The sequence below is a fragment of the Coregonus lavaretus genome (assembly GCF_964263955.1).
Source record: "Coregonus lavaretus genome assembly, chromosome: 2".
Classification (NCBI taxonomy): Eukaryota; Metazoa; Chordata; class Actinopteri; order Salmoniformes; family Salmonidae; genus Coregonus; species Coregonus lavaretus.
The window spans coordinates 28,015,396-28,032,711 of record NC_139989.1 but is presented as its reverse complement, the minus strand read 5'-3'; the positions used below and the strand labels follow the sequence as shown (position 1 = coordinate 28,032,711).

The window sequence follows — 17,316 nt, the reverse complement described above, 5'->3', positions numbered from 1 at the left end:
GGTAACATCTCACAGCAAGAACTGGCAAATTTGGTGCAGTCCATGAGGAGGAGATGTACTGCAGTACTTAATGCAGCTGGTGGCCACACCAGATACTGACTGTTACTTTTGATTTTGACCCCCCCCTTTGTTCAGGGACACATTTCAATTTCTGTTAGTCACTTGTCTGTGGAACTTGTTCAGTTTATGTCTCAATTGTTGTTATGTTCATACAAATATTTACACATGTTAAGTTTGCTGAAAATAAACGTAGTTGACATTGAGGACGTTTCTTTTTTTGCTGAGTTTATATTTTAAGAATATCATGGAATATAACTGAACATTTTAGTTTCACTTAGAATAAAAACCTTAGTGTAACATCCATTTTAGTAAGTAATATGCTACAGTCCGGTTACAGCTTCTGACGAAGTAGAAACAAATAAGTGTATTTTTTCGGGTGTCCATACAGGACAGAGGTTTAGCCATTCTTACACTATTGTTCTAAATTCAATCACCCTATAATTCATCCTCATCATTCATTCAATTCAAATTCAATTTTGAAGTCGTGCACAATTATCAGTTTCTATTTGGTTTATATCGCCCATTCATTGACAGCATTCATTCAGGTAGAGACGCATTAGCGCCTTGGGACCCAAAAGCATTATCAGCGCTCTAACTCCCCCTTGCGGTGTTCTGGAGCAATATTTTATTTTTTTACCTTGATTTAACTAGGCAAGTTAGTTAAGAACAAATTCTTATTTACATTGACGGCCTACCCCGGCCAAACCCGGACGACGCTGGGCCAATTGTGCGCAGCCCTATGGGACTCCCAATCACGTCCGGATTGTGATACAGCCTGGAATCTAATCAGGGTCTGTAGTGACGCCTCTAACACTGAGATGCAGTGCCTTAGACCGCTGCACCACTGCAATGAAGCACTGACGCAGGGTACCGTACTAACCCACAAATTACTTCTAAATCCTGCGACATAATCTCAAAACTTTTAATTGAGGAACCACTGTAGTTGGAAAAACAACATGAATTTCACGCGAACACGTTATCACGTAATTGTATGTGATGTTAATGTGATAACGTGAAGCAACGTGAAAACATGAAACTTCACATGAAAACGTGTTTTTGGAACACTTCACATGGGAAATAATTTGCAAACACTTCACATGAGATCATGTTGTCACGTGTAGTTTCATATTTGCATCCCCATGTGACGCATTAATTTCACATAAGATCATGTTTTCACATGTGCTCACATGTGCGTATGGAACATTTATTTTATATCAGCTCATGAAACATGGGGCCAACACTTTACATGTTGCGTTTATATGTTTATTCATTTATATCAGCTAAACATCACATTTACAAAGTACTGAAAAATAACTACCTGAAACCACAACTCCCATAATGTAACAACTGACCGTAGCACATGTGAGCTGCCAGCTGTTACAGCGACAGTGATGAGAGAAATGGAACTAACTCAATGAAGTAGGTTCTGTAGTCTACTTACTTGAAGTTAATTACTTCATTTGTCACTTGATGATCGTTATACAATCAACATTTTAAGTGGTTTACAGAGTAATTAAATCTGCAGTTCAAACAATAAAGCGGTCACTCGCCACTGTTTTGGCTAGAGAAATGTAACCACTCTCAAATTAGCTATGGATGCAAGGACTGACCATCCATGATATAAAAATTATAGTTTCAACCATGTTTTGAGGCTGTACCAGGGGTGGGCAAGCTCTCTGGCTCGATGGCCACATTGGGATTTCGAAATACAACGGAGGACCGCACAGATTTTTTGGGGTTGCAGGCCAGAAAAGGGGCAGTTATTTTGAAATATATATAGGCCCATTACCACTTCTACATACACTACCAGTCAAAAGTTTTGTACACACCTACTCATTCAATGGTTTTTCTTTAAATGAAATGCCAAGAGTGTGCAAAGCTGTCATCAAGGCAAAGATGACTATTTGAAGAATCTGAAATATAAAATATAATTTGATTTAACACTTTTTTGGTTACTACATGATTCCATATGTGTTATTTCATAGTTTTGATATCTGCACTATTATTCTACAATGTAGAAATAAAGAAAAACCCTTGAATGAGTAGGTGTGTCCAAACTTTTGACTGGTACTGTATGTGGTTTTAGAAGTTCAAGTTCGGGATGCACCTACAGTATTTGATACACTGCCGATTTTGCAGGTTTTCCTACTTACAAAGCATGTAGAGGTCTGTAATTTTTATCATGGGTACACTTCAATTGTGAGAGACGGAATCTAAAACAAAAATCCAGAAAATCACATTGTATGATTTTTAAGTAATTAATTTGCATTTAATTGCTTGACATAAGTATTTGATACATCAGAAAAGCAGAACTTAATATTTGGTACAGAAACCTTTGTTTGCAATTACAGAGATCATACGTTTCCTGTAGGTCTTGACCAGGTTTGCATACACTGCAGCAGGGATTTTGGCCCACTCCTCCATACAGACCTTCTCCAGATCCTTCAGGTTTCGGGGCTGTGGCTGGGCAATACGGACTTTCAGCTCCCTCCAAAGATTTTCTATTGGGTTCAGGTCTGGAGACTGGCTAGGCCACTCCAGGACCTTGAGATGCTTCTTACGGAGCCACTCCTTAGTTGCCCTGGCTGTGTGTTTCGGGTCATTGTCATGCTGGAAGACCCAGCCACGACCCATCTTCAATGCTCTTACTGAGGGAAGGAGGTTGTTGGCCAAGATCTCGCAATACATCCATCCTCCTCTCAATACGGTGCAGTCGTCCTGTCCCCTTTGCAGAAAAGCATCCCCAAAGAATGATGTTTCCACCTCCATGCTTCACGGTTGGGATGGTGTTCTTGGGGTTGTACTCATCCTTCTTCTTCCTCCAAACACGGCGAGTGGAGTTTAGATCAAAAAGCTCTATTTTTGTCTCATCAGACCACATGACCTTCTCCCATTCCTACTCTGGATCATCCAGATGGTTATTGGCACACTTCAGACGGGCCTGGACATGCGCTGGCTTGAGCAGGGGGACCTTGCGTGCGCTGCAGGATTTTAATCCATGACGGCGTAGTGTGTTACTAATGGTTTTCTTTGAGACTGTGGTCCCAGCTCTCTTCAGGTCATTGACCAGGTCCTGCCGTGTAGTTCTGGGCTGATCCCTCACCTTCCTCATGATCATTGATGCCCCACGAGGTGAGATCTTGCATGGAGCCCCAGACTGAGGGTGATTGACCGTCATCTTGAACTTCTTCCATTTTCTAATAATTGCGCCAACAGTTGTTGCCTTCTCACCAAGCTGCTTGCCTATTGTCCTGTAGCCCATCCCAGCCTTGTGCAGGTCTACAATTGTATCCCTGATGTCCTTACACAGCTCTCTGGTCTTGGCCATTGTGGTGAGGTTGGAGTCTGTTTGGTTGAGTGTGTGGACAGGTGTCTTTTATACAGGTAACGAGTTCAAACAGGTGCAGTTAATACAGGTAATGAGTGGAGAACAGGAGGGCTTCTTAAAGAAAAACTAACAGGTCTGTGAGAGCCGGAATTCTTACTAGTTGGTAGGTGATCAAATACTTATGTCATGCAATAAAATGCAAATTAATTACTTAAAATCATACAATGTGATTTTCTGGATTTTTGTTTTAGATTCCGTCTCTCACAGTTGAAGTGTACATATGGAAAAAAATTACAGACCTCTACATGCTTTGTAAGTAGGAAAACCTGCAAAATCGGCAGTATGTGGAAATTCTGGGCCATACCGCTATCTAATACTTTTTCCCCACGTTTATGTCCTTTTTTAAACCATTCTAGCACAGATAGAAACTGTAACCAAGTTTCTGTTTATAAAGGCTAATACGAAAATATCTCGAAGGACTGGGAAATGTAAAAGGTAACCATTTTTATTTGATTCACAGAGTGACTGAAATGCATTGGAAAGTTCAGGGAAGATAATTGGGTAATAATTGTGTGTGTAGAAAAGATCTGCATTGCTTTCTATTGTGGTTTTGTCACATTCCCTTCTATCGTATCCTGTACGTGTTCCTGAGAGTCTTAGCTTTCAGGAATAGTGTCATAATAGCTGATGCCACCAACCGTTCAAAAGCTAGCCAAATTTGTAGGAAGAAAACAGAAATCGCTCCAATTCTCCCAAACGCTTATAGTAGTTATTGGAGGTTACACACGTAACCGTGGTTCTATTACACACGTAACCGTGGACTACTTTTAATTGTCTGGTCCGCAGGCCTTAGTTTGCCCGTCTGCGCTACACAGTGTATGTTTACTATTATATCGTTTACAAACAATGGAACAAAGCAGACTTATATTTTGGGCTCTGATGGAGTGCAACCTATGTATTTAGAAACCCTGGGTTGTTGATGCATGTATTGGCCAATTAGATGCTTTGAAGCCACTTTCCGCCATATTGCCACTCCTCAGAAGGAGCCATAGGAATGAATTAAATACTACAGTATTTCAATAACATGTTTCAATGACAAAATTACTTATATTTTAGTATTTATTTGTAACATTAGTACAAAAAAAGTATATATACTTTAAAGAATGTTTTTATATTTGTATTTTCAGTAAAAGTATGCATTAAGGTTTCTGTAATAGAATATACTTGTCACGGGCCTCCCGAGTGGCGCAGGGGTCTAAGGCACTGCATCGCAGTGCTAGCTGTGCTGCTAAAGATCCTGGTTTGAGTCCAGGCTCTGTCGCAGCCGGCCGCGCTAGCTAATTAGCATAGAGAATATACATTTCGTGACATTTTTTGACATGGTCTGTTTTGGGATTCAAACAGGATTCCCTAGAACATGTTTTCTAGCCAACCCAATTCATTTGAATGTCAATCATAGTGTAAGTTCACTTTTAAAGCCTCAGATAAGAAGATCCAACTTTCAGAATGAGTCATTGGCTAGCTAACTTCGTCCCCAGGCTATTGCGCACACAGCGCATATAAGCCTGGGATATCAACCATTAAAAGTTAGCTTTAGTAGGAGTGACCATAAAATTCTACATTTACATTTTAGTCATTTAGCAGACACTCTTATCCAGGACCAGTTAGGGTTAAGTGCCTTGCTCAAGGGCACATCGACAGATTTTTCACCTAGTCGGCTCAGGGATTAGAACCAGCGACCTTTCGGTTACTGTCACAACACTCTTAACCACTAAGCTACCTGCCACCCCATTCTATTGGCCTTAGTGGGAGTGACCTTACTGAGTAAAATATTTTAATCATCATTTAATTTTAGCGAATCACACGACTGTGAAGGATTTGACTCCAAATGGAGGCAGGACCCGGGCAGGAACTTGTGGTGTGCTAGCAAAAACATTCCCCCAGGCCTCAAAGGGAGAAAAAAACACTGATGTTGGGCGATTAGGCTTGGCTCGCAGTGGGCATTCCAATTCATCCCAAAGGTGTTCGATGGGGTTGCGATCAGGGCTCTGTGCAGGCCAGTCAATTTCTTCCACACTGATCTCAACAAACTATTTCTGTATGGACCTCGCTTTGTGTATGGGGGCATTGTCATGCTGAAACAGGAAAGGGCCTTCCCCAAACTGTTTCCACCAAGTTGGAAGCACAGAATCGTCTAGAATGTCATTGTATGCTGTAGCGTTAAGATTTCCCTTCACTGGAACTAAGGGGTCTAGCCCGAACCATGAAAAACAGCCCAAGGCCATTATTCCTCCTCCACCAAACTTTACAGTTGGCACTATGCAAGTAGTGTTCTTCTGGCATCTGCCAAACCCAGATTCGTCCGTCGGACTGCCAGGTGGGGAAGCGTGATTCATCACTCCAGAGAACGCGTTTCCGCTGCTCCAGAGTCCAATGGTGGCACGCTTTACACCACTCCAGCCAACACTTGGCATTGCGCATGGTGATTTTAGGCTTGTTTGCTTCTGCTCGGCAATGGAAACCCATTTTAATGGAAACAGTTCTGGTGCTGATGTTGCTTCCAGAGGCAGCTTGGAACTTGGTAGTGAGTGTTGCAAGCGAGGACAGACGATTTTTACGCGCTTCAGCACTCAGCGGTCCTGTTCTGTGAGCTTTTGTGGCCTACCACTTTGCGGCTGAGCCGTTGTTGTTCCTAGTTGCGGCTGAGCCTTTGTTGCTCCTAGACGTTTCCACTTCAGGATAACAGCACTTGCAGTTGACTGGGGCAGCTTTAGCAGGGCAGAAATTTTACGAACTGACTTGTTGGAAAGGTGGCATCCTAGGACGGTGCCACGTTGAATGTCACTGAGCTCTTCAGTGAGAACATTCTACTGCCAATGTTTGTCTATGGCGACTTGCATGGCTGTGTGCACGATTTTATTCACTAGTCAGCAACTGGTGTGGCTGAAATAGCCGAATCCACTAATTTGAAGGGGTGTCCACATACTTTTGTATATATATATATATATATAGTTGTTATGACGAGTTTCTCTGGTATGTCGTACTTCAGGATGTAAGAGAATAGTTAAACACTTAAATGGAGAGTTGATTCATAGTTATTTAATAGTTACAGTACTGGATTCGTATGACAAGCGGTACGGGCGTAGCCTATTGTCATCCGAATGACTTAGATAGAAAACCTCTCAGTTTATATAATGCTTTCCGAGCTACTTCCATCCAACAGTTGCCAACCATTATTGAGTGTCACTCATCTCCTACAATAGGATCCCCCTAAATGGTATCGTGTGGCACCCTAGCCAGGCTATTCCATCACATACTCCTTCTAAGATTAGCACCAGTGGCCCCCAATCTATCTTGGCACGCCGACCTTCTGTCACCCCCCAATGACATAAATAACACATGGCGTGGCCTTACCCTCTCTCCCACATACAGCTCATGAGTTTAAAGATATTAACAAATACTGTATAATAATACATTATATCAATAGTGTAGCTAACTAGCAGTTTAGCTAGCCAGCTCACCCAGAAACACATTAACCAGCTCGCTAGTATGTTATCTTGTCAACCTTTTTAAATGAGTAGCAAGCAAGCTACAAGTTATGCCAAATAACAGACATAATGTCTTCTACAGTAGCACATGCGTTGCGACATGCAGAATGCAAATGGCGCCGCACTGAAAACAAACAAACTGATTTGCTCTAAACAGCTGATCAGGGATATCTCTGTTGTAACTATCTATACTGCGCTCAAATTTGTTGATACACAAGTTATAGCTTAGAATCTCCTCTTTTCAACCAGATATAAAGCTCAATGTTTGTTGGGGTCAATCCAAGTGATAATGAATTTAAAAGTTTCAAAAAATGGATGTACCAATCACAGTGCCCCATTTTTTTACTTGTTAGAATGGCTACAGTTAACTTAAAATGGGAAATGTTCCTAACTAGGCAAACTACTGAGCTGATTTAATTAAGCAGTTCTTAGACACGACACGAAACGGATTGCCTGGATAGAGCCCTTAGCCGTGGTACTATTGATCATATACCACAAACCCAGAGGTACCTTATTGCTTTTATAAACCGGTTACCAACATATTAAACCAATGAGTGACATTTTCATTAAAAAATATATATTTTGATAAGTAAAGTCATAGTAATTTAATCTTTCCACCAGAGGAAATAGACTGACAAAAATCTGGTTGCTAATTATTTATTGTTGCTATGCAATCAAAGAATGGTTGCAATGAAGGTTGGCTAACATTCTTGTCGCTAGCTAGCTGTCGACAGCAAACAATCATGTAAAACTCTGCAGCTGAAATGACGACAAACTATCTGCATTTGTTTGTTTTACCTTTTTTACATAAGTACTCATCCTTTGCAATGAGACTCGAAATTGAGCTCAGGTGCATCCTGTTTCCATTGATCATCTTTGAGATGTTTCTACAACTTGATTAGAGTCCGCCTGTGGTGAATTCAATTGATTGGACATGATTTGGAAAGGCACACACCTGTGCCTTCAGAAAGTATTCAGACCCCTTGACTTTTTCCACATTTTGTTACGTTACAGCCTTATTCTAAAATGGATTAAAAAATTTAAAAAATCAGCAATCTACACACAATACCCTATAATGACAGTGAAAACAGGTTTTTAGAAATGTTTCACATTTATTAAAAATAAAAAACAGATACCTTATTTATTGTTTTGGAAAGGCACACACCTGTCTATATAAGATCCCACAGTTGACAGTGCATGTCAGAGCAAAAACCTAGCCATGAGGTTGAAGGATTTGTCCTTAGAGCCAGGATTGTGTCAAGGCACAGATCTGGGGAAGGGTAGGAAAACATTTCTGTACCATTGAAGGTCCCCAAGAACACAGTGGCCTCATCATGGAAATGTCAAAACACCAAGACTCTTCCTAGAGCTGGCCGCCTGGCCAAACTGAGCAATCGGGGAAGAAGGGCATTGGTCAGGGAGCTGTCACTCTGACAGAGCTCCAGAGTTCCTCTGTGGAGATGGGAGAACCTTCCAGAAGGATAACCATCTCTGCAGCACTCCTCCAATCAGGCCTTTATGGTAGAGTGGCCAGACACAAGCCACTCCTCAGTAAAAGGCACATAACAGCCCGCTTGGAGTTTGCCAAAGGGCACCTACAGTGAGGGGAAAAAAGTATTTGATCCCCTGCTGATTTTGTACGTTTGCCCACTGACAAAGAAATGATCAGTCTATAATTTTAATGGTAGGTTTATTTGAACAGTGAGAGACAGAATAACAACAAACAAATCCTGAAAAACGCATTTCAAAAATGTTATAAATTGATTTGCATTTTAATGAGGGAAATAAGTATTTGACCCCCTAGTATTTGACCCCCTCTCAATCAGAAAGATTTCTGGCTCCCAGGTGTCTTTTATACAGGTAACAAGCTAAGATTAGGAGCACACTCTTAAAGGGAGTGCTCCTAATCTCAGCTTGTTACCTGTATAAAAGACACCTATCCACAGAAGCAATCAATCAATCAGATTCCAAACTCTCCACCAAAGAGCTCTCCAAGGATGTCAGGGACAAGATTGTAGACCTACACAAGGCTGGAATGGGCTACAAGACCATCGCCAAGCAGCTTGGTGAGAAGGTGACAACAGTTGGTGTGATTATTTGCAAATGGAAGAAACACAAAATAACTGTCAATCTCCCTCGGCCTGGGGCTCCATGCAAGATCTCACCTCGTGGAGTTGCAATGATCATGAGAACGGTGAGGAATCAGCCCAGAACTACACGGGAGGATCTTGTCAATGATCTCAAGGCAGCTGGGACCATAGTCACCAAGAAAACAATTGGTAACACACTATGCCGTGAAGGACTGAAATCCTGCAGCGCCCGCAAGGTCCCCCTGCTCAAGAAAGCACATATACAGGGCCGTCTGAAGTTTGCCAATGAACATCTGAATGATTCAGAGGAGAACTGGGTGAAAGTGTTGTGGTCAGATGAGACCAAAATCGAGCTCTTTGGCATCAACTCAACTCGCCGTGTTTGGAGGAGGAGGAATGCTGCCTATGACCCCAAGAACACCATCCCCACCGTCAAACATGGAGGTGGAAACATTATGCTTTGGGGGTGTTTTTCTGCTAATGCACAGGACAACTTCACCGCATCAAAGGGACGATGGACGGGGGGGCCATGTACCGTCAAATCTTGGGTGAGAACCTCCTTCCCTCAGCCAGGGGTCGTGGATGGGTATTCCAGCATGACAATGACCCAAAACACACGGCCAAGGCAACAAAGGAGTGGCTCAAGAAGAAGCACATTAAGGTCCTGGAGTGGCCTAGCCAGTCTCCAGACCTTAATCCCATAGAAAATCTGTGGTGGGAGCTGAAGGTTCGAGTTGCCAAACGTCAGCCTCAAAACCTTAATGACTTGGAGAAGATCTGCAAAGAGGAGTGGGACAAAATCCCTGCTGAGATGTGTACAAACCTGGTGGCCAACTACAAGAAACGTCTGACCTCTGTGATTGCCAACAAGGGTTTTGCCACCAAGTACTAAGTCATGTTTTGCAGAGGGGTCAAATACTTATTTCCCTCATTAAAATGCAAATCAATTTATAACATTTTTGACATGCGTTTTTCTGGATTTTTTTGTTGTTATTCTGTCTCTCACTGTTCAAATAAACCTACCATTAAAATTATAGACTGATCATGTCTTTGTCAGTAGGCAAACGTACAAAATCAGCAGGGGATCAAATACCTTTTTCCCTCACTGTATATGTCTACCACAGTGGCGGTCAGTGCCGTTTAAGATGAGGGAGGTCGATTTTTTTGACCATGGCCTTATTTCTATTACAGCATATTGGATGACTCTCATTCAAATTCCATTCACCCAGTTCAATGTAACAGTGATAGGTTTAGGCTACTACATGATACTCAAATGTTCCCTATACCCATCATGAGGTTGCTACAACCTAGCCTATGAATGATAGTTTACAATGTAGGTGCACACAGGTCGAGAGACAAATTTGAGGTGACAGACAGTGACATTCAATACGGCCTTGCACACTCTTGCCTGCGTCTAGCTGATATAGGGTGTAATTATTAGTCCAACAGTTGCAAACGAGAGTTTCTATTGGACAAATTCAGGTATGTTTATCCCCGTTTTGTTCCATTTTTAAGAAACGTTTTTCAACAAAATCGGCGGAAATGAATACACCCCTGATCACCTGTAAACCGAGTTCACACTCATAACGGCCACGTTGTATTCCTTCTCTTCCCTTCACTTGTGGACTTCAATGCACAACACATCAGCTGTATGTGACCAGGCGAAAAAACCTTTCCAAGGCTACCATACGTGCATGTTGACCCTAGCCCCTCGGCACATACTGTATAAGCTATTGCAGCAGTTGTCATATAAGAATATACACTAAATGTGTTTTGCTATGGCTTAAAATCATATACAGTGGGTTGAAAAAAGTATTTAGTCAGCCACCAATTGTGCAAGTTCTCCCACTTAAAAAGATGAGAGAGGCCTGTAATTTTCATCATAGGTACACGTCAACTATGACAGACAAATTGAGGAAAAAAATATCCAGAAAATCACATTGTAGGATTTTTTATGAATTTATTTGCAAATTATGGTGGAAAATAAGTATTTGGTCACCTACAAACAAGCATGATTTCTGGCTCTCACAGACCTGTAACTTCTTCTTCTTTAAGAGGCTCCTCTGTCCTCCACTCGTTACCTGTATTAATGGCACCTGTTTGAACGTGTTATCAGTATAAAAGACACCTGTCCACAACCTCAAACAGTCACACTCCAAACTCCACTATGGCCAAGACCAAAGAGCTGTCAAAGGACACCAGAAACAAAATTGTAGACCTGCACCAGGCTGGGAAGACTGAATCTGCAATAGGTAAGCAGCTTGGTTTGAAGAAATCAACTGTGGGAGCAATTAGTAGGAAATGGAAGACATACAAGACCACTGATAATCTCCCTCGATCTGGGGCTCCACGCAAGATCTCACCCCGTGGGGTCAAAATGATCACAAGAACGCTGAGCAAAAATCCCAGAACCACACGGGGGGACCTAGTGAATGACCTGCAGAGAGCTGGGACCAAAGTAACAAAGCCTACCATCAGTAACACACTACGCCGCCAGGGACTCAAATCCTGCCAGTACATGTCCAGGCCCATCTGAAGTTTGCTAGAGTGCATTTGGATGATCCAGAAGACGATTGGGAGAATGTCATATGGTCAGATGAAACCAAAATATAACTTTTTGGTAAAAACTCAACTCGTCGTGTTTGGAGGACAAAGAATGCTGAGTTGCATCCAAAGAACACCATACCTACTGTGAAGCATGGGGGTGGAAACATAATGCTTTGGGGCTGTTTTTCTGCAAAGGGACCAGGACGACTGATCCGTGTAAAGGAAAGAATGAATGGGGCCATGTATCGTGAGATTTTGAGTGAAAACCTCCTTCCATCAGCAAGGGCATTGAAGATGAAACGTGGCTGGGTCTTTCAGCATGACAATGATCCCAAACACACCGCCCGGGCAACGAAGGAGTGGCTTCGTAAGAAGCATTTCAAGGTCCTGGAGTGGGCTAGCCAGTCTCCAGATCTCAACCCCATAGAAAATCTTTGGAGGGAGTTGAAAGTCTGTGTTGCCCAGCGACAGCCCCAAAACATCACTGTTCTAGAGGAGATCTGCATGGAGGAATGGGCCAAAATACCAGCAACAGTGTGTGAAAACCTTGTGAAGACTTACAGAAAACGTTTGACCTGTGTCATTGCCAAGAAAGGGTATATATCAAAGTATTGAGAAACTTTTGTTATTGACCAAATACTTATTTTCCACCATAATTTGCAAATAAATTCATAAAAAATCCTACAATATGATTTTCTGGATTAATATTTCTCATTTTGTCTGTCATAGTTGACGTGTACCTATGATGAAAATTAAAGGCCTCTCATATTTTTAAGTGGGAGAACTTGCACAATTGGTGGCTGACTAAATACTTTTTTTTCCCCACTGTATATATTTTTTAATATATGTTGCTCTCGTGGAATGTCTGGAAAATGTGTGATTTGGATGCATTTTTACATGTTGCAGGGATATAATGTATGGTTTTTCCTCTGTTTTTTTCAGATGCGGAATGAGGGATCTGTCAGAGGAATGAAAGCAGGAGAAGACTAGACAGAGGGAGGGAGAAGGAGATGGATGGACGAGAGGGATATGGGGCTATGTTCAATCAACCATTATTTTACCTTCATTCCCCCCACGGCCAATCACAGCGTGCCACATCACAGAGTCCTTCCACACAGGAAACTGTCATCCTTCATCCAGGAAGTGTCTATATGTGTACGTGAGTGTATGGTTTCTATGTGAGAATGTGTATGAGTGTGTATCTTTGTCATAGTTTTTGTCCTTGCTTTTCCGTTGGCTCTTAACCTCAATATTTGCTGCCAAATTCGTTGGTTTTTACTGAAAAATACTATGCGATATCAACATTTCTTTTTATATTAAGTATTATTACTTTTTTTATTCATTTTGCAACCATTAGCTCATTACTATGTCAGTGAATCCCATAAAACCACTCCCACTATTAAAGTCTGTGGTGCATTTCTCCCATTTACACATGTATCTCAATTTTGATGATAACCAATTAATCACTTATTTTAATCAATTTATGCTACTTCAACTCTCAGCGGTAGCTTCACCTTGAAGAGAACCTGTGAGATGGTCACCATTTTTAATGTAGACCTAGGAAAGTTCTCTTTGAGATGATTGAGTGGATGACTGTGTCTTTTTAACTTGAGTGTAACAAGTGGAACCCCTCCCGCCTCTGCCCAGGCCACGCTTCCAAAGAGTTGGGTTGGCCAGAGAACTTTTGGAGAGTAAAGTCTGATTTACAATAATAATAAAGACCAATATTAACTATCATGAAGCATGGGGGTACTGTAGATATGTTGGTAATCCCATATTTTTCAGAGTCTGTTTTTCACCATTCTTGGGTGTCAGCTTGACATTTTGGTTTCACTTCTGGTCTCCTTCAATTGAAGTTTGTTTTTCTTGCCAAAATATTGCCTGGCTCCTGGGATTAAGCAATTGATGCTTTGCAGCTAATGATACGGACATTGACAAGATTTTATGCCTTCTAGTTCTATTTCATCGATTGGATACAGCAAACTTATATTCAATCGTACTGATGTGTTGTTATTCTAGATAAAGAATGTGATACCACTGTATTTGTGTAGAACTGATAGCTAAGAAAAAAGTGTTTGAGGAATTAATACAGTATGTCAGGTGTCAACATAGGTCAAATGGGACAACGTTCATGTTTTACAGACACTGTACTTCTGTAGAGCATGACACTGATATCTAATCACAGCTAAGAAAGCTGCCTTAACTTGAACAAAGCGCTGTGTGTTAAATTACAATTGTTTCCATTAATAATACATTCAATGCATTTAAATGCCAAGCATGCCCCAGCAATCTGTGGAAAACTTTGCTGTGTTGGCCCTTTCATAGGCACAATAGGGGCAATGCCACACTTAGGGCTAGATTAAATTCAGACGACAGAAGATCCACGTTATAGTGCGATAATTATATAATATATAATTATAATTTATGATTGAGCCGACATATGCAACGTTTGCCGTGAATGCAGTCTCTGCAAACGTGGCCTTTAAATTTAAATTATGCCGTCTGAATTGAATCTAGGCCTCGATTAATCTATAAAATGGACTGACAAATGTAAAGCCTTTTAATAAAGGATTTCGACTGTGGATTTAACATATTATTGTATTGTAACTACATTGTGAAAAGGTAGGTCATCTCTTGGTACAGGTTTCCCTACCAAATTGTGAGAAATTGGTGTTTTTGGGTTCTTCATTTTATTTTTTATTTTTTTTGTTATTTAGCAGACGCTCTTATCCAGAGCGACTTACAGGAGCAATTAGGGTTAAGTGCCTTGCTCAAGGGCACATCGACAGATTTTTCACCTAGTCGGCTCGGGGATTAGAACCAGCGACCTTTCGGTTACTGGCACAACGCTCTTAATCACTAAGCTACCTGCCGCCCCATCTTGATTCGAAAAAAAAGTATACACTACAGATTACATGGGGGAGTGCGTCAACATTTTAAACATTGTTCAGGTTGTAACCCAGCTGAAGTGGTCTAAGGCAGGGTTTCACAAACTCTGTCCTGGGGCCTCCCTCCTGGGTGCACATTTTGGTTTTTGCCCAAGCACTACATAGCTGATTCAAATAACTAACTCATCATCAAGCTTTGGTTATTTGAATAAACTGTGTAGTACTAGGACAAAAACCAAAACATGCACCCATGGGGGGCCCCAGGACCGAGTTTGGAAAACCCTTGTTTAAGGGACCAGTCAACATTTTACAGAGATTGTTACCTGGAGGGAAATGGGGGAGGGTCATGCTTTTTCAATTTCAGTCAGAGGGAGGGCTTAGTATTTTTTTATTTAGTACAGGGAAGGGCCATTCAATTTGTAGTTGATTAAATGTCAGCATTTGTCAGCATTTTGGAATTTACTTATTGAATTAGACTGTGTAACTTTGGTGTACAACCTTGCTCTTTTTCTCCTTGCTGCCTGGCTGGGTGGGCATTTCGCTTTTACCTTTCCATTGGCTGTGTGCTTGGCGTATCCAGAATGTGGGTGTGTAGAGTATCTGGCGAATCAAATAGCGCTTGTAGTGACATATGGAGCGCAACAAGAACAGTGGTAGAAATGCAGCAATTCAAAACAACTGGGAACTCGGAAATCTCCGACTTCCGTGAATTCAAAACAAGTGGGAACTCGTGGAAAAGATTTGCGCCTACTGGGAAAATCACTTTGAACGGTCATCCAACTCGGAATTCAAAGTCGGAAACTGGCATCTTTCTTGAGCTCCGACTTTCCGACCTGAAGTTCACTAACATCATGATGCTGACCTGAAAGCACACAAAAACGGTGGTTTATCACAACAAGCATTGCATTAAACAATTACACAAGGACCACAGCTCCTGAAAAAAGTTCAATGGAATTTTGTAGTCGAAAGCAGATGGTTCCTCAATGTGGAAAAAAGTGAATGTATTAAATTGGGTGTTGGAGGAGTTGTTACCGAATGAGGAGGACAACAGTCCATGTGGATGGCTGGACTATCTGTAGGCTATGCCTACGAGTTGTTCTCCTCTGTTTTTGAGCGATATGTTTATCCTAGGCTGCATTTCATATCAATCAGATTAAAAAATATATATATTTCACTGTGTAAATTCATTGGGTAGGCTTATAAGCTATTTACTGCAGTATTATTCCTCTTTAGCTCTTGGAGATAGAATAGGCCTACGATAGCTTGTTGTAAACTTTTCGAGCATTGTATTTACTACTACAGCCTGCTCTATACTCTAGACTGGAGTATAAAATACGGAAACCTAAATAAATGGGGCGTAGCCTATTCATTATGCCGATTCTGTTTCAAAATGTTTCTTAAACGGAAGCAAATAAAACTGGAGGTGACCTAACTGAATTTGTCTTCTTCGATGAGGATTAACGGCGGTTGACATCCAAAAAATGTTGCATTACCGCCACCAACTAGACTGGAGTATAACTCCCTTATACTTTACTTGAAAAAAGGAAAATAAATAAACAAATAGCCTACCATCTAACCCTATCTAGTCCTACCTCAGGCCAGCAGCCTGAAAGGATGGGACACCACCACTCAACACACCCTGTAACAATTCTGACGTCAAATCTCGTACACCCAAATACTTCTCTGCAGCTGCCACCACAACCTCTATTTTGTGCAACTTAATTTTTTCCATCCCTGCAGTACAGTTGATAACCATTACTATGAACGTTAAAAAGCCAATCTTACTGAATCATGTCTCTCGTTGGCCTATCCCTCTGTACTGATACAGAACTACTACTCACATGAATCCTCTCAGGATCCCTCCCCCTTGACCCATCTTCCTCAACGTTCTTCACTGCCTTAGCATATGACACCCTCTGTTCTACTCTAACCCTGGTAACCTCAACCTGCCTCTCTTGCACAGGACATTTCTGATCCCCAGCCCCATGGGCACCCCTAGAATTAACACATTTAATTCTGAATGCTACACATTCCTTTGTCTCATGCCCTTCTGCACACTTCTCACACCTAGGAACCTCCCTTCTACACACTGCTGCCACATGCCCATAAGATTGACACCTGTAACAACGTAATGTTTTCGGCACATAAGTTCGTACAGGATAACTGAAATATCCTAACATCACTTTGTCGGGCAGACTCAACATCAAAACTCAAAAGAACAGACAACGACTCTTCTGTTTCAACACTCACGCCAGACTGTCTGTGTCGCACCAAATGACGAGCATCACAAACTCTGGGAATCTTTCCCTTCAGTTGGTCCACTTTCACATTTACCGCTACCCCAGTAATCACTCCTTTCAATTCCAACCTTTTCTTGAGAGCAAAACAAGTCACATCTCTTGTCCCAATTCACCTGAATTTGTCCAATAGAAACTCTTGTTTTGCTCTGTTTGCTTCAGTTTGGTTATACACGGTAAACGGTTACTGTAATGAGTAGGCCTATGCCCGCGTGAGAAAGAGATCAAAATACACCATATGAGTAGCCTGCTAATGTAGGTCTACTTTTCTGGACCTTGTAAACTGTCGAGAATAGACCCATAACTGATCCAAATCATTGCATAATCAGGCCTAGGCTGTATGGTACTCACTGTAAATAACTCCATTCTTGTGTAGGCTATTTCATCTTATTCCTCGTTACTTTTTTATTATTATTTGTAAACTGCATCGTTGGGAAGGGCTCATAAGCAAGTCTACACCAGTTGTATTCGGTGCATGTGACAAATACAATTTGATTTGATTTTATGCAGTTATTTCGGCATGAAGTATTCAAAACAGGACGCTTAGCGTTCTTGCTC

At 41.5% G+C, this 17,316-nt stretch overlaps 1 protein-coding gene across 1 annotated transcript in view; it reads left to right on the top strand.

Moving 5' to 3' along the window:
• LOC311149158 (phosphatidylinositol transfer protein beta isoform-like) overlaps positions 1–14,155 on the top strand; it is a 56,072-nt gene extending 41,917 nt beyond the window's left edge. Inside the window, exon 11 of the mRNA XM_084186244.1 lies at positions 12,516–14,155. Coding sequence (XP_084042370.1) covers positions 12,516–12,563 — 48 coding nt within the window. The 3' untranslated portion in view covers positions 12,564–14,155. The remainder of the gene's footprint in view (positions 1–12,515) is intronic.
• Positions 14,156–17,316: the final 3,161 nt, after the last annotated feature.